The following is a 25167-nucleotide window of genomic DNA, read 5'->3' on the forward strand; positions in this document are numbered from 1 at the left end:
AGACAGAGGCAGAGGGAGAGGAAGAGGGAGAGTGTGTTTATCTAGTGTTATCAAACACTAGATTCCCGTAGTCATTGACTATTGGAAGCAGTAACTTAAAAAGAAAATACAGTTTCATCAAGAACCAGTCATGTCAGATTAGCCTTGTTTACTTTTTTCACAATATTAGAAGAATGTTGTAGATATACTACAGAACACTTAGAAGGAAAAAAAAAAACAAAGAGATGAAGAGTTTAGGAAATAAGTCACAAGTTTTGGCATAAAGATATCATTCAGATATTATTCAGATATCTTCAGGAGGCCTCTCACTGTTTGTAATGTTCTCTCTAATTTACCCTCTAAACTTTCACTCATTGATTGGTTTTCCCAGCATCAAGAAACTCTGTGGGTGTATATTTTAAAATCATAGTTCCAGTTTCTATTTAAGATAGGGAATAAAAGGTTATAGAGGAATGCTAAATCTCTCTCTCCTCTTCCTCCCTCCCTCCCTCTCTCCCACCTTCCCTCTCTTCTTCTCTCACTCCCTGTCTCTATTTCTCTATGTCTTTCTGTCTCTCCCTCTCTCCTTCATTCCAGTTCTTCTCTCATTCCATTCTTTTCTCACTCTCTGTCTCCGTTTCTCTTTCTCTCTGTCTCTCTCCATCTGTTTCTCTCTTTCCATCTCTCAGTCTATCTCTCTCTCTGAGTCTTTATACATCTCTCTGTCTTTGTATCTATCTATGTCTCTGTCTTTGTAGCTCTTTTTCTTTCTTTCTCCCTCCCTCTCTCCTTTCTTCCCTTATTCTCTCTCTCCATCTGCCTTTCTGTCTCTCCTCTCTCTCTTTCTCCTCTTCTCTCCTCTCTTCTCCTCTTCTCTCTCTGTCCCTCTGTCTCTCTCTCTCTCTCTCTCTCTCTCTCTCTCTCTCTCTCTCTCTCTCTCTCTCTCACACACACACACACACACACACACACACACACACACATGCGTGCGCGCGCCTGCAGGAATGAAGAAACAAAGTGTACCAGATCAAATAATGACTAAGAAATCCAAAAATAAATATTGGTAAGCTTGATCAATCCCGAGAGTGTATAAAAAAATAACCAGAAGTTATGATGATAGATATGAACTTAAGTGAACAGCAGGTCAAAAATCTCAAGTATTACCCCAATTAGACATGCCCCAGAGTAACTCAAGACCAGAGCAATGGCCTAAAAAGTGATATCTCAGAGAGGAAGAAAGACAGGAGTTCTGAATAGGGTCTGAGAATGCTGTGAGTGCCAGCATGCCAGCGGCTCAGGAAGAATACATCAAAACCCAAAAGAAGCATGTGTGTTTCACTCAGGAGTACAAGAGAGGGCAGAGCCTGGCCTTGGCACTAAATTCCAAATCTTGGACTAAAACTTGAGATATGAGTAAACAGAAGATACCAAACATTATCAAGAGATGCTAAAAGAGATTAATCTAGAAGAAGAGATTAATTCTGTAACAGCTACATGAAGAACTTAGGGTGGGGGTAGATTGCATGGTCACCACCACTTAGTTAATAAGCATTTATTAAGTACCTGCTATGGTGGCAGGGATACAAAGAAGAGCAAAAGACAGTAACTGCTATTAAGGGGAGAGTCTAATGGGGGAGCCAACATTTAAACAATCACGTACAAACAAAACATACAGAAATACAGTATAAATGAGATAATAGAGGAATGGCATTAGCATTATGGAGGATCATAGGATTATTAGATTATTTGTAAGAAATATAAACAATGGAATTATAAGGGAAATAAGGGCTTTGGAAGAAAAAATAAGGAGAATAATTTACATTAGAAGTTGAAAAACTACTCAGCTGGGGGATAGAATAGACCAAAAGAGAATACAAATGATTTTTTAGGATATTTTAAAAATTACATAAAATGATTAATAAAAGAAGAAAGTTTAAGGTATCAATTATTAAAAAAAAAACTTACTTGAGCAGTTTGAGAATAGATACTAAGGATAAATAAGGAAATACCTTACTGCCATTGATGAATTCAAGTCACCTAGCTAAAATCTTGGATCTGGAGAGAAATGGCAGCTAAAAGTCCTGAATCATTGTCAGTGACAAGATTGTGAGAAATGACAAAAAGCAAATGTCCTAATTTTCAAAAGACAAAAGAGAATAGAATCTTTAAAATTTAGTAGGCTAGTGATCTTTGATCCTGGAAAAATTCTAAAGCAGATTATGAAAGAGAAGGGATACTGATTACAGAGATTGCTGAGTGAGACTTCTCTAATAACAATTCATATCAGACATGTATGAACCAAGTTACGTAAGCAGAGCAGGAGAACAATTTCTACAACCACATCATAGTAAAGAAAAACATATTTGAAAGACTTAAAGACTCGAACTAAATATCATTTCTTTTTTTGATTGGACTACTTAATAGATTAGGGGAATGCTATAGACAGTCAACTAAGATTTGGCAAAGCTTCTTTTTAAATATCTCATGCTATTCTTGTGGAGAAGATGAAGAGTGGATAATAAAATGGGATTCAGAATCATCAGGAAGACCAGATTCATCAAGGAGGAAATCATTAGTGATACAGTGTTAGGACACACTAATTTAGTTGTTTCTCTAGATTCTATCTTGCACAGTCTTGGTTACATAATACATGATTATTGAATTGAAAAGAATTTTAAAAAGGCAGATGTTCCAGATAATGTTCTTGCTGGATTCTCCTAGGATGCTAGGATTGTAGATATGTAGATTTGTTTCCACAGTCAATTGAATGGAATTCAAGAAACATTTATTAAATATCTACTGTTTGCAAAGAACGCATTGGGTACTAAGGATATAAGGCAAAAACAAAGAAAAAGGTCATGTTTCCAAGGAATTTATATGTGTATGAAGAATATATTCATATGTTAAGTAAATATAAAAAAAACACCAAAAACAAGATGAAACTAAGGTAATTGGTAGGGATAGAAATGAGGGGGGAAGGAAAATGCTAACTAAAAGGATCAGGAAAGGTCTCTTTTCAATCAATCAATATATCACTAATTTGATTGCTAAATGCTAGAAATACAAAGACAAGGAGGTGGGCCTTAGAAGGTTTTATACAGAGCAAATGATTCTAAGAAGCAAGTAGGGCATGTTTTCCTTCATGTAGAGTTTAGTTCTAGGGAGAATATATTTTCTTCAGTCCTTAGGGTTTTGTATTTAGGCCTAAGGAGATTTGGCTTAGGGATATGTAGATATTGTACCTGACCTGATTTGTAGAGGTAATCTAGTTTTTTGTTAACTAAATTAATTAGTTAATTTAGAGGTAATCTGATTAAAAGACTAAGGCTTAGGGTTATGAATAATTTGTCAACAATAAAAAGTATTAAATATTCCACCAAGATTTAATTCTTTATGGAAAAATAAAGTACATCCATCTTAATACTTTGCAATTTGCTTTTGTCTTTAATAAATGATAAAATTATATGTATACCTTATATGTATACCCAAGAATTATTTTTAAAACAAATTTCTTTATGATATTATCAGTAAATGCTTTATTAGTATTCCTATAGTTGCATAAAAATTTCTTGGGCAAAAAGGAGTCCATTAGTGGAAAAAGTTTAAAAAGCTCTGTACTTATGTGTTTTGTACCCAAGGTAGCTATTAGCTCATTCAGTAAAGAGAGAGGACTTCACTTCTCTCACATTCTTCTTATGTGTCATAGCATGTTATCTGTCTCACGATGGTTGATTGGTAACATGGCCACTATATTCTTGAGTTAACCATTGGTAGGATTTATTATTGCTCTCCACAATTAGTACCTCCATTTCTTCTTCAACTCATTCTTTTCTATCCGCGCATAATCTCTTACAATTCATTTCTCTTTACTTTTCCTGTCCTTTTCCTGGCTGGTACTCTGTATAGTATTCCCAGGATTATTTTTTCATATATTCTAAGACATCATATTAGAGAAGATTGCAGATTTTAGGATCAATGAAAATGACCCTTCAAGACAAGTCTTCTGAGTATTTTAGTACTTGAACTCTTGCTAAACTTTTGGAATCATATTTGTGTCATACAAATGTGATTTTAGAATTTTTCACATAGAATCCACTAAGTTAAAGCTCCCCTGATAGGAAGAGGGCTATCTAATATGCTCACCATCAACTGGCAATTTTTTCTTTAGCTCTTTCAAGTCTTCATCTATGATCTTGATCCCCATATTACTCAGAAAGTCATCCAGATTTTGGATATTGATCTTGCCTCCTTAAAAAAAGAGACAGAGGAATAAGAGAATTACCCAATGATTCTAAAATGTGAAAAATGTTATCTTTTTCTAAGTGCTATGATAAGGAACAAAGACTCATGTGACTTAAAAAGATTTAGAACTAGAAGGGATCTTGGAGTTAGACAACAGCCAACCTCACCATTTTACATATAAGCAAACTGAACCCCAGAGAGGAGAGATAACATATTAGTCCTTTTTATTTCTCTGGAAATCATTATGTGAGCTGTTCTTGCATTTACCTACTTTCTTATACTACCTCCCCCCACCCCCAGTGGAATACAATCTTGGGGGCAAGGCTGCTTTGGTTTTTGTCCTCATATCTCCTGGTGCCCAGCACAGTGCCTCACACAGAGTAGGTATTTGGCAAATGTCTGTTGGATTTGGGGTCACAAAAGGAGGTAAATGGCAGAGCCACGATTTGAGCATAGGCATTATGGCAGCAAATCTTCTGACAGTGGTAAAATTTCCACCAGCATTAGCAAGTATATGGATACCACAGATGGAGGAAGATAAGAAACTAGATTTTGTGAGGACAGCTTTCCATCACATCATGCTGTCTCCTTGACCAGATGAAACAGGGAGTCCATAGCCTTGCCATGTGCTGTCTTTGTGACCTTGTTATTTAACCTCTCCAGACCTCAGTTCTCTCATGTATAAAGCGAGTGAACTAGTTGTTGGAGTAGTGGGCCTCTACATTTCCACCTACCCATGAATCTGTGATCCTGTGATCTAGAATGGGAAGATATAACTTGGGGACTCAGGATTGGTCCTGGGGACGATTCTGGTGAATCAAAAGTAAAAGGAGGGAAGTAAAAGGAATTGAGAAACTGTTCAGTGAATTATGGCAGTAAATTCTCTTGATAAATTGACTCTGTCTCTATTGCCTGAATTATAAAATTGGTTTTTTCCTGATTGAATTAAATACAAAATTCTGAATCTATACATCATTTCAGTTTGGACTATGCAGAACCTTGATTTTGATATTTTCTTTCTGGCAAAATTTGAAAAAACATAAGGGATTTAGGCATGCATCATGAAATAGTAATTAATAGCCCCATATCTGGGTACCATAGTTAAAGACATTGATAAGCTGGAAAGTGTCCCTGATGGAGAAGAGACTTTGAGTATATGTTGTATCAGGACAAGCTGAAGGAACTGAGACCATTTCTCCTAGAGATGAGAAGAGTTGGGCTGAAGTCCAGGATTGGATAGGAGAGGATATTAGCTATGAAATGTTTAAAGGGTTTTGCAAAAGGGATTAATCTGGTTCTTTTTGGTTCAGAAAGAAAGCAAAACAATGGGTAGAAGTTGTAAGGGGACAAATTAGAGGACTGATTTTAGGAAAAATTCCTATAGAAAGCTGTCTGAAAGTATAATTGGGTAACCCTGGAACATGGCAGGTTCTCTCTTATTGAAAGATTTCAGGAAGATGGCAGATAACTACTTCCTGTGTATTTAGTAAAGAGGTAGGTAGGAATATTTTTTTTTATGGTGTGGTTTGGTCTGGTTGGCTTCTGAGGTCCCTTCTTTTTTTTCTTTTTTTTTAAATTAATTTTATAATTATAACTTTTTTTTGACAGTACATATGCATGGGTGATTTTTTACAACATTATCCCTTGCACTCACTTCTGTTCCGAATTTTCCCCTCCTTCCCTCTACCTCCTCCCCTAGATGGCAGGCGGTCCCATACATGTTAAATATGTTATAGTATATATCCTAGATACAATATATGTGTGCAGAAAAGAATTTTTTGTTGTATAGGAAGAATTGGATTCAGAAGGTAAAAATAACCTGGGAAGAAAAACAAAAGTGCAAACAGTTTACACTCTTTTCCCAGTGTTCCTTTTCTGGGTGTAGCAGATTCTGTCCATCATTGATCAATTGGAATTGAATTAGATCTTCTCTATGTTGAAGATATCCAATTCCACCAGAATACATCCTAATACAGTATTATTGTTGAAGTGTATAATGATCTCCTGGTCCTGCTCATTTCACTCAGCATCAGTTCATGTAAGTCTCTCCAAGCCTTTCTGAATTCATCCTGCTGGTCATTTCTTACAGAACAATAATATTCCATAACATTCATATACCATACTTTACCCAACCATTCTCCAATTGATGGGCATTCATTCATTTTCTAGTTTCTAGCCATTACAGAAAGGGCTGCCACAAACATTTTGGCACATACATATCCCTTTCCCTTCTTTAGTATTTCTTTGGGATATAAGCCCAGTTGTAGCACTGCTGGATCAAAGGGTATGCACAATTTGATAACTTTTTGGGCATAATTCCAGATTGCTCTCCAGAATGGTTGGATTCTTTCACAACTCCACCAGCAATGCATCAGTGTCCCAGTTTTCCCACATCCCCTCCAACATTCATCATTATTTTTTCCTGTTATCTTAGCCAATCTGACAGGTGTGTAGTGATATCTCAGAGTTGTCTTAATTTGAATTTCTCTGATCAATAGTGATTTGGAACACTCTTTCATATGAGTGGAAATAGTTTCAATTTCATCACCTGAAAATTGTCTGTTCATATCCTTTGACCATTTATCAATTGGAGAATGGCTTGATTTCTTATAAATTAGAGTCAATTTTCTATATATTTTGGAAATGAGGCCTTTATCAAAACCTTTAGCTGTAAAAATGTTTCCCCAGTTTGTTGCTTCCCTTCTAATTTTGTTTGCATTAGTTTTGTTTGTACAAAACCTTTTTAATTTGATGTAATCAAAATTTTCTATTTTATGATCAATAATGATCTCTAGTTCTTCTTTGGTCACAAATTCCTTCCTCCTCCACAAGTCTAAGAGGTAAACTATCCTATGTTCCTCTGAGGTCCCTTCTAATTCTCAAATTCTGTGATTTTGTGATTACTGACTTTATTGAACTTTCTAGGAAGACATAACAATACTGTGGATTATTGTGGGGAAAAGTACACATCAATCTTAAAGAAGCAATAGACAATAAATCAAACAAATTCAAAATGTTCCCAGTTTGGTTTGTCTTCTCAGCATGCTTTGCACTCACCTTTAGAAATTTGCAAGTTATCCATAAGTTTATTAAGAGGGACTTCCCCATTGACTGTTATAAAAAAAAAGACAAAGAAGCACTAAGATAGATGAAAGTTAAGATTCATGAAAACTACAAAATTCAAAATTATGAGTATATCTTAGAGATATATAACTTTCCTGTATACTCTTATTGTGTTTTTTCTACTGATAAAAAAAAGAAGCTGGGGAAATAAACAGAAATCACCAGCCTTAGGTTTGCTAAAACATCTCACAGTCCCAGAGTCCTGCACTGACAGTTTATAAACACTGTAGCTCCATTCTCAATTCTCTGGTGAGAGCTCTTAATATATGTCAACCTCTACCTCCCCCATGTCAGGTCTTGTATTCTGTGGATGTTGTTTACTCTGCTTTTTCTTTTGTGCTCACTTCTCAGTTCCCTGTGCTGTTGCTATTTGGGAAATCTGTCACACAGCCTTTCTGCACCTACAAAGTGATATGATTAACTATACTCTCATGCTTCTTGCTATTTGTTCTAACTTTTAATTCCTCCTTCCCCTTTAGACATGGGAGGGGTTAGTTTATTAGCCTTTCTATGGCCTAGACTGTTACCAGGTTGCACCAGTTTCCCAATGAATTGAGGAGGGGAAGATGTAAGGATTCTGTTTACCTTTAGACAAAGACTACAGTGTTCAATGACATAACCATATATAAAATAAATAAAAGCTAATGTTAATTTTAGCTGTTGGGGATTTCAGAAAAGCTTCATTGTAGAAGGTGATTATTGAGGAGAGTTATGAAAGAAAAAAGGGGCTTTAAGATGAGAAAGTAAGTAAAGAGAGCATTCCAGATATGGGGACAGCTAATTCAAAAGTGTAGAGAGTAGAGATGGAATGTCAAAAATGGGAGGCAACAAAAAGGCCAACTTTGTTAAATCTATTCATTTAACTAATTTAAATTTTGATGCTACAAGATATATACTTCTAGAGGCATTATGTTTGCTATATGCTATATGCTATATGCTGTATGCTATATGCTATATGCTATATGCTATAAACTAGAACCTTTACTCAGATTACAAACATCCTGAGTTTTTAACAGATATTTTGGAAGGAGAAAATGGGAGGGAGTGACTCAAAACTATTCTTTTTTATACAGGGAAAAAAGAACTAATTCCTTATTCCTTCCATTAAAACTCTGGATTAGTCTTTTTTGGTTGGGTCAGAGGAAATCTCTTAAAATTAAAAATTTACCTGCTGAAGTCAATACTTAACCACAAAATAATATGCAGCTATATAATACATATCTCACAAAGTTGTCATTTATGGGATTTTTTTTCATATTCATGTTCGTGCAGGGCACTTGAGAGGGAACTAATCAAAATGTATCTATCCTTTGTCTCCCTCTAAATCCTAAGTGAACCTAAACTCTACTGAATTCACTGATTATCTTTGAAGGCTGAAACTCAAGAAAGGAAGAACAGGTTACTATGTTTAACAGTTTCAAATCTTTTTTTGGCACCATAATAATAGCTAATTATAACTGACATTGTATAGCACATTAAAGTTTGCAAAACACTTTTGTTGGGATAGCTAGGTAGCATAGTGGCTTGAAATCAGGAAGATTCATATTTATAAGTTCAAATCTTATCTCAGACACTTCTTAGCTGGTTGATCCTAGCCAAGTCACTTAACCCTATTTGCTTCAGTTTCTCATCTGTAAAATGAGCTAGAGAAGGAAATTAAATGGCAAACAATTCCAGTATCTGCCAAGAAAACCCAATGGCATCATAAAGAATTGGATGCAACTGAAATAAATGAACAACAACAAAATTGCTTATGTTATCTTGTTTGATTCTTACAACAAATAGGTACTATTATTATCCCCATTTTCCACATGAAGAAAAGTCCCTCAATCAGGGACTTAGGGAATTGAGGCAAGATTCAAATCCAGGACTATTTAATTCCTAGTCTAGCACTCCTTATCTGTTGTGTTCTATACAAATCGACAGAGTTCTTAACCTGTGTCTTATTTAACATATCTTTCTCAGCATCTAGCAGTGTCCTGCTTTGGAATCCCACTACTAATATTAGTTGTATGACCATGGATAGATAATTTGCCTGATTTTTCTGTTTCCTGACAAACTTTTTGGGCCTGTTTCTATAAGATAATGATAATGATAATTATTATAGGAGAGATGGTGAATAGATAACCAGCCTTAGTTATAGGAAAACATGGGTTGAAGTCCTCTCTACTGTATGACTATAGGGAAGTCATCCCCCCTCAATACTCCAAACACTCATTCTATAGATTATGTTGGAGAAAAGTTATGGATCTGCATTAGTGGAGGAAGTTTCTACACTGGAAATTTAGGTTAATGAAATCCCAGACCCAAAAAATACCTGCAGTATCTGTATCTCACAGAATTGCCTTGGGGATCAAATGAGATAATGTACGGGAAGTGTTTTTAAAAATTCAATGTAATATAGAAATGTTTTGTATATAATTGCACTTGTATAACCTGTAGCTGATTGCTTATCATTTGAGGGAAGAAAGGGGAGAAAAAGGGAAACAGAGATAGAAAACTTTTTAAAAATGCTTAAAATTGTTTAAACATATAGTTGAAGAAAAAATAAAGTACACATAAAAAATCTAATATTCTAGAAAAATTAGTTATAATTATTATTATTATTTATGGATCAGAGTTCTGGGACCTAGACTGTATGAAGGGAATTTTAATAGCACCTACCTAGAATTTTGGGAGGATACCATGAGATAATATTTGTGAAGAGTTTTACAAACATCCTAAAGGCTTATTGAGGACTAGCTTTTTGTTAAGGAATTTAGTAGTTAAGGAATTAAGGTTAGGGTTGATCATAAATTTCTCATTTCCTTTGAGATTCTTGAACTTTTGTTTCTCCAGATGAATTTTAGGTTTTTTTCCCCATAGCTTTACAAAAATTATTCTGTAATTTTGTAAATTTGATAGTTTGTGCTCAATAAAATAAGTTTTTTTGGGCAATTTTTATTGCATTGACATGTGCCGACCATAGATAGTTAATAAATTTCTATTTATTAAGTATTACTTTATTTCTGTAATAAGTATTTTATTATTGTATTTCTATAGTTCTTGTGTGACTGCAGATGGAATACAAAATATCTAATAAGTTCTGTAGTCACTTTAAATGCAATTTTTTTTTCTATTTCTCCCTCGTAGGTTTTGTTGCTATTTCAGAAAGGCTGGTAATTCAGAAAGGTTTATTTTTTTATTTTACTCTTTTGCTGAAGTTATTGTTTCAAATAATTTTTAATAGACTCTTTAGAGTTTTCTATGTTGTTGTCATTCCATCTTTTTTCTGTTGTGTTCCACTCTTTATGCTTCTATTTGGAGTTTTCTTTTTTTTTTTTTTAATTTGGAGTTTTCTTGGCAAACATATTGGAATAGTTTGCCATTTCCTTTTTCAGCTCATTTTACAGATGAGGAAACAGAGGTAAACAGCATTACATGATTTTCCTGCAGTCCCACAGCTAGTGAATGTTTGAGTCTGGATATGAACTTAGGAAAATGAATCTTCCTAATTCTAGGCCCTATCTACTGTGCTACCTAGCTGCTTTCAAGTTCTTTATGTTAGATCAGATTCATATCATCTGCAAGAAGAAATAATTCTTGCTTGCAGAGGTCATATATTCTAGTCTCTTAGTTTCTCTTTCTCTATTTCTGTTTGTCTTCTCTCTCTATGTCTTCTGTATCTTTCTTTCTATCTTTTGCTCTCTGTCTCTCTTCTTTCTTTCTCTATCTCTTTAACACAGAAGAAGAAATTGTTTTCCAAAGAAGTTAAGTGGGTTTGCAGCTAATGTCAGAGAGGTAGGATTCACCTTGGGTTTTCTGACTATACTTCTTTCTGGTTTCCTCTAACATACAGTAAATTCCTTGACGGAAGAGACTATGTCTTACTCATGTTTTCTTCCCAGCACACTACTCCACACAACAGCTTTGGTCAGTTAGTCAAAAAGTATTTAAGCACCTACTGTGTGTCAGACATTGTGCAGAGTGCTAGGGATACAAAGAAAAACAAAAAAACAGTTCCTGTACTTCAGGAACTCACAATTTAATAAGGCAGAGATGACATGCCAACAATTATGTAAAAAATAATAAACATAAAGTATTAATTGGAGCTAATCTTAGAAGAAAGATATTAAGATTAAGGAATACTGGGAAATGTTCACTAAATGAATATACAGAGGGGAAAGGAATAAACATTATCAAGTTCCTATGACTACTGTACTAATGTGCTAATTTGTTTAAAAATATTATCTTATTTGATTTTCACAACTCTGCATGGTAGAGTACCATTTTACAGTTGAAGAAACTAAGGTCAACACAGGTTAATTGATTTTCCCAGGGTCATATAGATAGTAAATGTCTGAGATGGGATTTGAAATCCAGTCTTCCTGACTCTGCTCTGAGCACTTCCATTCACTGCACATTAAATTGCATCTTTATGTGTATATCAGATATCTCACATGTCATTAAGTAAGTATAGTTTTAGAAATTCTCATTCAAAGGTCAGCTCCCCTAAAGTATATTGAGCTGTCATAAATGCTCACCATCAGCTGGCAGGTTTTTCATCAGCTCCTGAAATTCCTGAACTGACAACTCAATCCCCACATTTTCCAGAAAGTTGTCTATGTCAGTGATGGCAACCTTTTCTCCTTAAAAAAGAATAGGAAAATATGTCAATGAGAACAATACCTACTTATTGCAAAGCATCATTACCCTCAATTTCAACCATCAATTTCAATAATGAAGAACTAAGAAGTAGCACTTAAGATCCTGTAATTAGGATTAGAGAAATTTAACCAAGGGCAGACACAGTGAAGTATGAACAGAATAACTGCCTAGTGACTTAGAGTACCACAGATAAGTGATTAAATAACTGGGCTTGTCTTAAACATGGGTATGCTCCTTGTGATGACTAGAGTCTCTGTTCTTTGTCCTTTGGTTTCAGAGAGGACCAGTGATATCATGGGTTGATGTCTGTCTTTGCAATTGAATTGGCTGCAAGTGAAGCAGATTTGCACAGAGCCATCAGCCTCTCATTCTCTCTTCCAGCATCATCCAAGTCCAGTGGCAAAACAAAGTCTAACAAGGGACTTTTAAGCTTTAGCTAAGAGGGTATAAGAAGGTTTGGAAAGAATTAAATTTAGAAAGGTCAAGGTCATTCACTGCATCCTGTAATATCCCCACAGTCCCTTGACTTTTGTCTTGAGAGTGAGGTTAATGGCTCTGTATAGCTTTGCCTCTCAAAGCCAAGCCACAAGCAAATGCACAAGCCAAGGCATTACCCCATCATGTCACTGGCTCTCTTTGAAAACAAAGGACCACCACCACCACCAACAATATGACTAACAATAGCCTGGACATAGTGGATGACCTTGACATTTCTAAATTAAGGTTTTTCCCAGGTCTTTTTCTACCTGCTCAGCTAATGGTTAAAAGTCCTTTATTAGGGAACAAAGGCAATAAAAGACAAAGCATAAAAGGCAAATACAAACAGCTTCATGTTTCAATGAGTAGCTAACATTTTGAATCCAATGGTCAAAGATCAAATACTGTAATTTAATGGAAAAATTTGATTTGGCAGTCAGAATACCTAGATTTTATTACTAACTTGGACCCTAAGTAAGGTTTGTGACCTTGAATAAAGTGACGTTTCTGGGCTTGAGATTCCATATCTGTGAAATGATGAAATAAGTGTAATTATAGCTTTTTAGAAAAAAAAGTATGAGATTGACTCAATTTTATGTTGAGATGTAAATGATTGATACTAGATTCTTTCTTCAAAGTAGATTCTGATAATGGAATGGGAAGAGGACAGAAGGTTGTTGAATAGCTAAAAGGGATTGGGAGAGGGGGATGAGAAAAAAAGAAATACCATGGGAGGAGGAGGAGGAGGTGGTACTGACCTTGAATAACAGTGAACAAAAAAGAAAATTTGGTTTTTTTCACTTAACTTTAGAAATTTGTTTATATATTGAACTAATTATTGGCAAAGTATCAAATCTATGCTTCAGTATATGTTGTATAGATCTAGAATTTGGCTACTAAATAGCAAGTTTGCAGAAATATATAAAGATATATGCCTTGGAACTTATATATAGATGTCTATAGAGATAAATTGAAGGTCAGTAGGCATATACATTGTATCAGTAATTAGCTGGGATTATTGGGAGTAAATAGGGAAGATGCCAGTTTTAGTTTAGCATCATAATCTACCACTTACCTTGAATAGCTTTAACTTCATCCAATAGTTTGTTTATATCCACCTTCCCAGAAGCTATAAGAAAAAGCACAATTCATGCATAAGAGGGATGTTTCATTTGAAAACAATACTCAACAAATGGGGAAAAAAGCATCAAAAAATGGAAGCCTGGAATTAAGGGAGTAGAACTAGTTCATCTGTCTTCTTGATACTGCTAATGACAAGGCCTCTCACTAACCAATCAAATTTAACGGCCAGAACTGAGGGAATTTTTTATGGGAAAACTTGGAGACTTTCTACTCTTTCCTTTATTTTGGGACCTTTAGGTTCAATGTATTTGATTCCTGTTTTAGGCTGGGTCTAGTAGAAAAGTAAGTATGCAGAATTTTAAATTACAATCAGCTGCTGGTCATAAGAGAGGAGATAAAATCTGCTCAATTCAATAGCTTAAGCCTTAATCTTCTAGCTTTTTTTCTGAGGCTTTCCCTGTCAGTAGTTACCTCTCCTCCAGAATAGCTTCTCCTCTGTTGGTTTCTGACACTGCTCTTCCTTCCTTTATTTTCCTACCTATCTGATCAGTTTTTAGTCTTTGCTGGATCATCCATTTCTCGTCCCATAAACATCAGGGTACTGAGGTATCATCTTTCTCTACTCATTTTCCTTGGTGATCTCATTCTATCTTTTGGGTTCAATTATCATCTTTATTCAGGAATTCTTATGAACACAAGCTCCTCTGTACGATATTCTGGTATTTAGACTACGTACAATCAAATGGCAGGGATTTCATTAGCTTCTTTGCTTCTTCATCTGCAAGCTCAATCCCCATATTGCCTAGTAGATTGTCCAGGTTTTGCACATCAATCTCTCCTTGAAAAAGATGAGGATAGTTAAAAATGGAAATAAGTCATATATCTAATGGTTACTAAGTAGGAAATTAACATTAAAATCCCACCATCTGATTCCCTTCCCTCAATTAAGTATAATAAGAAAAGGAAAAATGAGAAGAAATTAATTTATTTAAATCCTAGTTCATAGGAACATAGCCTATTTTAAAGGGGAGATCAGTGCAATGAATAGGAGAATCAGGATTGGAAAGTTCCAAGCTTTATTATATTGTTAAATACATAGACATAAATGTTTATCATCATTATTATAATACTATATAATTTTAACCAATAGGTAGAGTTTGATTTTTAAAGTTTAAGTTTGATTTTTTAAGATTTTAAGTTTTGTCTCTCCTACTCTAAATTCCTATATAATTGCCAATTCTTGACTTACATATTTTCTATATAACTAGAAGCTCACTATTCTGGAGAACCATGGGACTGAAAATGAAAGTTTAGCCTCCCCTATTCCTAAGAAATAGGGGAAAAGGAGGAGACAGGAAACCGAGAAAGCAACTGTGAGAGGGAAACAGAGACATAGAGAGAGGGAGGGAAGGAAAGAGGAAAAGGGGAATGAAAGGAGGAAGGGAGGGAAGGAAAGAGGAAAAGGGGAGTGAAAGGAGGAAGGGAGGGAGGAAGGGAAGAAAGAAGAGAGAAAGAGAGAGAAGAGACAGAGAGACACAAAAAAAGAAAGGCAGAGAGACAGAGACACAGAAAGAAAAAGAGACAAAGAGACTAAGACACACACATACATACACAGAAAAAGAGAGACAGAAACAGAGACAGAGAGAGTGAGACAGAAGAAAAAGAACAGAAAGAAGACAGCAGAGAGAGGAGAAAGAATAATACATATAGAAACAGAGTCAGAGACAACTGTGAAAGATACAGAGAGAAACACACAGGCAAGAATTTTTGAGGGGTATTAAGGGACCTGAGGAGTATTTTGCCCCTGTCTAGGCACCACTGTTCCATTTATATAAATAAGCTTTGTGCCTCTGAATCTGTTTAAGAGGAATGACTGATAAAGGGCAGGGATAGAGACTGAGTCTGATATTTCATTAATATAGGAAGCTTCCAAGCAAAGAACTCCCTCTATCAATTCAAGTCAGCATGCTCTCTGCAAATTATGGTCTTGAAGAGCTGGCTCAGAATCTCAGAGAAGTTGAAGTAGTTGCCCAGAATCACAAGCCAATATGTGTCAAGCTGCACTTGAACGCAGCTCTAAGACCAACTCTCTCTCTACAAGGCCATATTATATAATAGGAAATATATTATTACTCTCGAAAAATTTCAGGATGCATGGGACTTAGTGAAAGCACAGAAAAAGGAATCTATTTCTCACACTGCAGGAGAGATGAAATACATGTTTTTGTAAGAAAAAAAGTCTTAATAAGACTTGGACTTAGGAAAATCATTTAGAAAAACAATTTTAAAAACACAATGGAGCTTATTTTACTTAACTTTTTTCATGATAATTTCCACTTACCTTTAATGTCCTGTATAGAGTCTACCAATGTGACCTTCTCATTAACTGTAAAAGAGAGCATAATTCAAACATACAGGCAGTGATGTTCCAAAGAATAAAAGTATTCTATTTGAGTCTTGCAGTTTTTTGATTTTTCTTTCCCTACATTATTGGTACACTTAAAAGGAAGCTGGGAAAAGGGGAAATCTCTCTATGTAATAGCTATATCTTTTTATTACTATTACTATTACTATGACTCCTATGATTACTTCAATTACTACTATTATTGCTGCTGCTGCTACTACTACTCTGCTTCTAGTACTACTATTAGTACTACTACTACTACTCTGCTTCTAGTACTATTAATACTACTACTATTACTATTAATACTAATACTACTATCACACCACCACCGCTGCTGCTGCTGCTACTACTACTACTACTACTACTCTGCTTCTATTAATACTATTACTACTACTACTACTACTACTACTACTACCATTGCTACTGCTACTACTACTAGTACTCTGCTTCTACTACTATTAGTATTACTACTGCTGCTGCTACTACTACTACTTCTCTGCTTCTATTACTATTATTAGTATTACTACTACTACTACTACTACTACTACTACTACTACTACTACTACTGCTACCATTGCTACTGCTGCTACTACTACCAGTAGTACTCCTGCTTCTACTATTAGTACTACTACTACCATGGCTGCTGCTGCTACTACTACTACTATTATTAGTTAGTTCTTCTTCTGCTGCTACTACTACTACTACTCTGCTACTATTACTATTAGTAATACTACTACTACTGCTGCTGCTGCTGCTGCTCCTCCTCCTCCTACTCTGCTTCTATTACTATTACTAGTATTATTATTACTACTACTACTACCATTGCTACTGCTACTCTGCTTCTACTACTATTAGTACTATTATTACTATTATCACTACTGTTGCTGCTGCTACTACTACTACTACTACTCTGCTTCTACTACTTTTAGTACTCCTCCTCCTACTACCACTACTGCTGTTGTTGTTGTTACTATTACTACTACTACTACTACTACTCTGCTTCTTCTACTACTATTAGTGCTACTACTGCTGTTGCTGCTGCTGCTGTTACTGCTATTACTAATACTACTAGTACTCTGCTTCTACTACTATTAGTACTACTACTATCACTGCTGCTCCTGCTGCTGCTGCTGCTGCTACTACTACTACTACTACTACTACTCTGCTTCTACTACTATTATTGCTACAGCTGCTGCTATTGCTACTACTACTACCACTACTACTACTCTGCTTCTACTACTACTATTAATACTACTATTACTACTACTGCTGCTGCTGCTGCTGTTGTTGTCTTCTTCCTTTCCCAATGTATCAGATCCTATATCTGCAACAGGCCTCTAAAAAAGGTGATCTGATCCAGCAGAATAGAAGGAAAATGGGTTGCATTATTCACACTGTTGTTATACAGAGAGAAAAATCTGCTATCTTTTCTTCCTAATTGCAATAATGGATACAACCTTAACCTTGAACAACAGAACATCTATTTTTAAAACATAAAATTTCTTTTAGTGAGTCCCCTTGACTAATACTTGGGTACAATTTTTCTTTTTGGAGGAGTGGGGTGAGGAAAAATCTATTGATTTCATTAGAGGGAATTCTCAGGGAGGAAAGTCCTTAAGCCTATGTTTTATTTTAGTTAGGTCATAGTAACATAAAACATTTGTGATGGTACCATGATGTTACCTTGTATGTATCAAATTTTAAAAGAAAAAAAAAGGAAACTGAAAATGGCACATTTTTTTTTAGCAGGTCAAAACAGAAAGCTAAAAGTACTGCAATCATTACTACAATAGTAAATCAGAGGAAACATCATTAAAAGCAAGGATGGAATTCATAACGATTTTATGAGTAATGTATCAAATAATCCTGATTGTATTATATGGTTCCAATTATTGACTCCTTTCCTCAAGAGTACAGGTGTCCTGTTTGTAGCTGTTTGTAGCTGGTTGTAGTATGAGAACACCTGTTTCTTAAATAATGTCGTTTGCTTCTTTGGTGAAAATATTATTTAGGTAGTGAATGAAATTCTGTCATTGAATAAACATTTATAGGCAGCCTACTCTGTGCAAGGTATGTGCTAGGTGCTATAGGAGATAAATTGTCCTCTAGGAACATAGCATATATTTGGGAAGATACATGGATATCTAGAAGGCAAAATGGAATAAGTTCCATGTGAAAGATATAATGTATTAGGAAAGTACCTAAAATCCAAGACCTAAAACTAGAAGTTACTTCGAAGTGATTTGGTCTAACCACTTTATTTTACAGATGAAAAAAGTAAGACCCAGGGTGGTTGAGTGACATGCTGAAAGAGATGTAGCTAATTAGTAGTAAGTCTCCATTTGAATCTAGGTCCTCTGACTCCAAATCTAACATACTTTCCATTGTGCTGAGCACCTGATATTTCCAGGTGATATTCCAGCCACATACAAATGATGTCTCATCCTGCTTAGCTTTTTAGATGAGCTGAGTAAAAAGATCACTTTTGGCTGGGGGAGGAGACAAAACTTATGTACAGGAGAGAATAAGAGTTGAACAAAGGCAACGAAGAAGAAAGACACGGTGATAGGTCACAGCCCAGGGGTCTATTCAGAACTACATATCTAGCATCTAAATGAATGTGGAGCAATAAAAATGATATATCTAGGTAAAGAATGTAGAGCAATTAAAATTATCTGTTGTTTCTTATTTATCTCCTGTAAAACCGCCATCCAAATTTGCCTTTCTGTAAAAGCTCATCTCCTTTCCTAAATTATGATCTTTCTTATCTTTATTTTATAATTTACAACTTTGTAGACTGTTAACCTATTAGCTAAGCCCCAAATTTTCAGTATATAAATCCCTTCTGAACTATTTCTAATTTGCTAGACTTTAGAGGTTAGTCTGTCAAATATGGCATAAATAAACTCTTAAGAGAATCTCTTTAAATTCTTTATGAATCATGACTCTCATACATATTTCAACAGGGCATATTTTAAAAAATAAGCTTGCTTTGAACATACCTGAAAACATCTTATATGTATATTCTGTACTAGCTAAACTGGTTTATTCACCATTCTTCCAATCAACCATTAGCTATGTACTTTCCAGTCTTTGTTGCTATTATTATGTTCTGCTTTTCTAATCTCATTCCCAAGCAACTCAGACATTGTCACATAAATATACTCCATTGAAGGTCTGGTTAGTTTAATTCTTCTTCTCCATGAAACCTTTTCTGATTATTATAACCATAGACTACAGTCAATAATTCTTAGGCTTAAAGTCAATCTTGAACTTATATTGTCTGAATCACTCATTTGTTATTTATCACAAACACTATGGATTAAGAATCTTTTTTATGCAACATGGTATAGTAGAATAAGCCCTACATTTGGAATCAGGAGAAACTTAAGTCACAAGGATGTGAATGGAACATGGTTGTCATTTTATAAATGTTATTGAATGGAACTGAAGAAGTTTCTCATAAGGCTTAGAAGCTTGAAATTTTCTTAACACCAGAACTTACCATCAATTGGTAGATGCTTCTTCAGCTCCTCAAGCTCTTCTTCTGTTAATTCTATACCCATGTTTCCCAGAAATGTGCCAAGGTTATCTAGATCAGTCTTTTCCCCTGGGGCAAAGAGGTAGAATGAGAAACAAATTATTGAAAAATAAATGATTCTTATGGTGAAAATGTCACTGCTGCCTATACATAACCACTTCCAATCTCAGTGAGGAAATAACTCACTTATTATAACTCAACTGATATATGTTCAAAAGCATTACAATTAAAAATTAAACCTACTCCATCAATCCTGGTTCAAGGGAGATGGCTTAAAGTCCATTTATATGGATAACTAGTGTATTCTTTTTTTTCATTGTAAACCAGACCTATAATTTCCCTGTTATAGGGAACTCCTAGTAAGGAAACTCCTTTTACCAGTATACTTGTTCTATCACTTAAAAGTCTTTGAGAGTTGTCTGGGGCATCCCTATCATAGGAACATTTTTATCTAGTCTAATCCCATTTCCAGATCTAAAGATGAAGGCACTATGATCTCCCAAGTTTCTAGCATGAAAATTTCATGATTTAACTACTTTGGCAAAAAGGAATTATTGATTTTTTTTTGCCTAAATGATTAGATGATGTCTCTTAATTATCTGTCATGAAGTCCTAAAATTGGACTTTTCTTCATTGGAAACAGAAATCAAATTGTTTTCTGAAGTTACAGAAAACATGCTATTTTCTACATATTATGTTGTTGAACATGATCTGCCAAAATGCAGATGTACTGAAAAGAATCACAAGTAACAGGATACAAAAATATCACTAAAAGTATTGGTGAGTTGACCATATTAAGACAATGATGGGGAAAATGTTGTTCGGTCATGTCTGACTCCTTATGATAACATTTGGAGTTTTCTTGGCAAAGATACTGGAATGTTTGCCTTTTCCTTAGCTTATTTTATAGATGAGGAAACTGAGACAGACAGGATTAAACAACTTGCCCAGAGTTACCCAGCTAGGTTTGAAGCTAGATTTGAACTCAAGCCTTTGTGACTCCAGATCTGGTGCTCTATCCACTGCGCTATCTAGCTGCCATGGGAAAAATGTAAGGACATTTTAAATATCAAAAAAATACCCCTGTAAGATTTAGAATTGTAAAGGAACTTTAGGGCATATCTATTTAGACCTTCTGATTTTACAGTGTGAAAAGTAAAGCCTGGAGAAGCAGTGTCTGACCAGAATCATATTGATAGTAACAGAACCAGGATTTGAAACCAGGTGTTTTGACCTCAAATTCAGTGCTCTTTTTTCTACTATATTGCCTCTCCACCCTAGTTTTACTGTGTTATTTTTGCCATAAATTTTTACTCACATTTAATATTGTTCAGAGTTTCTTCCAATTTATTCATATCTATTTTTCCATCAGCTGAAAGAAAAGGAATAGTCTGAGACCCAGAGGCTGCGATCTACAGAGATAGTGTTATTATTGATCATGACTAGAATGGCATGAAGCACTGAAACCATAAAACATAGTATTAAGAAGGGGATAACTTTCTACCAGTTCCCCAAAACTGTAATTCTACTTTTCCTCAATGTCATTATGAAGTGATGGAGATATTCTTTCCTTTATCATAGCTTCCTGTGGATATCCAATTCCACAAATAATGAATTGGAAAACTTTTTCTAGAAATCAACGTTGTGCTTTGTTTGAAGAAACATCTCTAGATCCCAGATCCCACCTTGACTAAGACATAGTATAGGAAGACAGAGAATATTGCTATTGGCAAAGAGCAAGGAGAATCTATTATTTTTCACTCTCAGTCTGTGAATACAATATTTTATGTTTCTTTTATGTTCTTTTAAAATAGAAAAATAGTATTTCCTTGTCTAATAAAGATAGCGACTGGAACTGTGATTTTATGAGTACAAGGAATATTTAGTCTGCATTAAAGAATTTCCTAGAAGTTAAATGATTTGCCCAGGATCACAACAGTCAGTATGCATCAGGTAGGATTTAATAATAGCTAATATATATGTATACATGTTATATACAAACATATATATGCATAAACACATACATACTCATATCTCACATCAGTTACTATAATTGATACTATATTATATGTGCCAGGTATTGTGCTAAGTGCTTTACAATTGTTATCTCATTGCATCCTCACAACAATCACAGTAGATGTGTGCTGTTATTATGCCCATTTACAGATGATGAAACTGAGGCAAATAGAGGCTAAGTGACTTGCCTATGGTTCTACAGGTAAGGAGCAAGGGTTGATTTGAACTCTGGTCTTTCCTAACTCAGGTGCAGTGCTCTCTCCACTATGTCACTTAGTTGACTCATATATCAGTTCGATTCAGTAAACATTTAAATGCCTAAGTGTTGGGCACCATGATAAGTGCTAGGGATAAAAAAAGAGGCAAAAGATTGTGCCTGCTCTTAAAAAGCCCACAATCTAACCTAAATAATCTCTCTCACTCACTTTAATAAAGTGAGTATATTTTCATCAATGTTGCTAAAGGCCAGGGAAGAGGAAATGTATGCTGTCTTGTTTAGATTCCTACTTTTTGGCTGATAAAGAATGTACCTCTATTGTATCAAAGTCTCTGCAGAATGGGAGGTAGCTGGAATTACTGGGCCATTATGGCTGAGCAGAATAATTATGTGAGCAGAAAGAATGAGCCAATTAAAAAGTGCCTGGAACTTTTTCTTCACTCTTTTGTCTGGATATGTGATTTCATCAGTTTGGGAATTCCTTTTGCTGATATTTATTTATCAGTCAACCAACAATTATTTGTTAAATGCTTACTATATTCCAGGCTATCAACTTCTCTGCAATTTAAGAGTTTGAAGAGTACCCTGTAGACAGCCTCTGGAAGACTATGTGTCTTGCCCATAATTCACATAGTTACTATGTGACAGAGCCAGATCTGGAAGTCATAAAGACTTCAAGATTTCCCCTTCCTCTTCTGTTTGCCACTCTAGAACATATCTCTTTTATTTTCATTAGTTGGTAAAAATATTTCAAATGGGTGTATGTTTCCTTAAAAATAGGGCCCAAATCAGGAAAGGGAACATGACAAAAATGCCCTAATTGACCTTTCCTATTTTAGCTTTATGTCTTGGCTGGTCTGAGTTTTCAAGCAGCATCAAAAGAGTGCTGTTATTCCAAACTAATTTGCAAACCTTTGAACTATTAACAACTCCTTTACACTATAGCAAGTATAGAGGGATGATTCTAAGCCTAATTCTTTAGAGAGCCTTCAATTACTTTGTGAACCAGTTGATTGGAAGTAACTTCAGAGGAAGACAAAGGGAAGTGCTACTGGCAGCTAGAATCAATAAAAACCTGAGGGTTTTAGATATGTTTTACTGACACTAATTTGAAATAGAAATTACTTCAAGTCACCTGTCTCTTCCATCTATATTGCACATAGGTACTAAAATGATAGTCTGAAAGCATAGGAATGTTCCTTCTGTGCCCACTCACTTGTCTGCACATTTACTACTCTGATCAATTTCACTGACTTTTATCCTTCTATGAACATATGAAACTCTTCACTTGGCATTTAAAGCCTTTTGAAATCTGGTTTCAAATTATCTTTTCAATGTTATTATAATAACTAACTCTCCTTTGCACACACTGTGATCTAGTCAAGATGTTTTTTGGTGACATTCTTTTTCCTGCTATGATTTTGGACTATCTATATTGATTTGGACTATCTATATACTGGAGCCAGTGCATCTTTGTCAAAAATTAGAATTGAATGTTTTCTTTCCTTGCCTTAGAATCCCTAATTTCTTTCAAATCTCAGTTCAAGTACCATCTTTTACATGAGACTTTTTCCTGATCCCTCCAGATCCTGGTGCCTCTTCCTATTCCCCAAAGACCTTGTATTTATTTTATATGTATGTATGATTATATACATACATGCCATGGCTAAAATATGCCTCCTGGAGTATGTGGGATAGGATACCTTTTTTATTTTGAGATAGGTCTTTATCCATTTACATTTTTTAAATCTTTTTTTCCAGTTAATAATAATCTATTTTCTTTCTCCCTTCCCCATTAAGAAAAATAAAAACAAAATAAAATAAAACAAAATGCAACCCATGCAACCCTCCCCTGTAACAAATATATAGTTCAGGCTAAAAAAAAATTCCCACATCGATCAACAAACTTCTATATTGGCCATTTATTTTCTATGAAAAAATAAATAAAAACACACACACACATATTCATACACATACATACCAAATGGAGCCCATAGGGAATAACACAGATTAGGGAGAGAAATGATACCTGAAGGTCTATATGATGACTCCCAAATAACTATTGTCTTATAAGGCTCTTTACTTAGGCCCAAGCCCTTATGAAAGGTACGTGAAATCTGAAATACTTACCATCAATTGGAAGCATTTTCAAGAGCTCATCCTTTTCATCTTCAGTGAGAGCCACCCCCATGGAATCCAGAAGGTTGTCCAGGTTACTGACATCGACCTTCCTTCCTAAGGAACATCATCAGTGTGAGAAATGAGAAGACGAGTCATTGTTGTCATTGTTAGTGATTCTGGGTATGTGGCAAGCAACATTTATAACTATCACAATTTCAAAATTGAATCTGAAAAGTGTATACACAGCAAGATTTTACCAAGTGTGTGTGTAGAGAGAGAGAGACTTAATGAAAGGAAAGAGAACTTGTTCTCTTATTCATAGCTCCTCTGTGAGATATGTCTTGAGATAAAGAGCTGTTTCCACTGGAAATATCATGAAATGTGCTCTCATATCAACTTTGCCACTAGATAATTAAGACAAAGTATGCTAGCTCACAAGCAATAATAATGAAAATAATATTTAGCATATCAAAAACTTTAAAGTTTGCTTCTCACAACAATCTTGTGAGAGGTAAGTGTTGGTTATTGTTACCAATATGAAATAACTACTTTTTTCCCATCAAGAGACTCTTTCCTCTAATCTCCTACAGAAATATCAAGTATTTCAAAATTAGTTTCCATGTAAAATGGATAATTTTGATTATATTAAATTAAAAAGTTTTTGTACAAACAAAACTAATGCAACCAAGGTTAGAAGGGAAGTAGAAAACTAGGATAAATTTTTTACATCCAAGACCTCATTTCTAAAATATATAGAGAATTGACTCAAATTTATAAGAATACAAGTCATTCTCCAACTGATAAGAAGCCAAAGGATATTAACAAAATTTTCAGATGAAGAAATTGAAACCATTTCTAATCATGTGAAAAGATGCTCTAAATCATTATTGATAAGAAAAATGAAAATTGAGACAACTCTGAGGTACCACTACACACCTCTTAGACTAGCTAAGATGATAAGAAAATATAATGATGAATGTTGGAGGGGATATGGGAAAACTGGGACATTAATACATAGTTGGTGGTATTATGAACTGCTGATCTAACCATTCTGGAAAGCAATTTGGAACGAAGCCCAAAAGTCTATCAAACATGCCCTTTGATTTAGCAGTATTTCTATTGGGTCTTTTCCCCAAAGAGATCATAAAAAAGGGAAAAAGACTGACATGTGTAAAAATATCTGTAGCAGTCCTTTTTAAAATGGCAAGGAACTGGAATATGAGTGGATGCCTATCAGTTGGGAAATGGCTGAATAAGTTATGGCATATGAATGTGATGGAATATTATTGTTCTATAAGAAATGATCAGCAGGATGAT

The 25167-nt window shown here is 34.9% G+C and overlaps 1 protein-coding gene and 1 long non-coding RNA gene across 2 annotated transcripts in view; one reads left to right on the plus strand and one right to left on the minus strand.

The window, feature by feature from the left end:
* Positions 1-18014, plus strand: part of LOC141538924 (uncharacterized) — a 150113-nt gene extending 132099 nt beyond the window's left edge. Inside the window, exon 4 of the long non-coding RNA XR_012481157.1 lies at positions 17702-18014. This is a non-coding gene — a long non-coding RNA (uncharacterized LOC141538924). The remainder of the gene's footprint in view (positions 1-17701) is intronic.
* EFCAB3 (EF-hand calcium binding domain 3) overlaps positions 1-25167 on the minus strand; it is a 205631-nt gene that overhangs the window by 153371 nt on the left and 27093 nt on the right. Inside the window, exons 6-14 of the mRNA XM_074260947.1 lie at positions 23860-23964; positions 20815-20868; positions 19461-19565; positions 15893-15937; positions 14288-14389; positions 13544-13597; positions 11868-11972; positions 7279-7332; positions 4123-4227 (exon numbers count right to left, since the gene is read on the minus strand). Coding sequence (XP_074117048.1) covers positions 4123-4227; positions 7279-7332; positions 11868-11972; positions 13544-13597; positions 14288-14389; positions 15893-15937; positions 19461-19565; positions 20815-20868; positions 23860-23964 — 729 coding nt within the window. The remainder of the gene's footprint in view (positions 1-4122; positions 4228-7278; positions 7333-11867; positions 11973-13543; positions 13598-14287; positions 14390-15892; positions 15938-19460; positions 19566-20814; positions 20869-23859; positions 23965-25167) is intronic.

Source organism: Sminthopsis crassicaudata, chromosome 4, assembly GCF_048593235.1.
Source record: "Sminthopsis crassicaudata isolate SCR6 chromosome 4, ASM4859323v1, whole genome shotgun sequence".
NCBI lineage: Eukaryota > Metazoa > Chordata > Mammalia > Dasyuromorphia > Dasyuridae > Sminthopsis > Sminthopsis crassicaudata.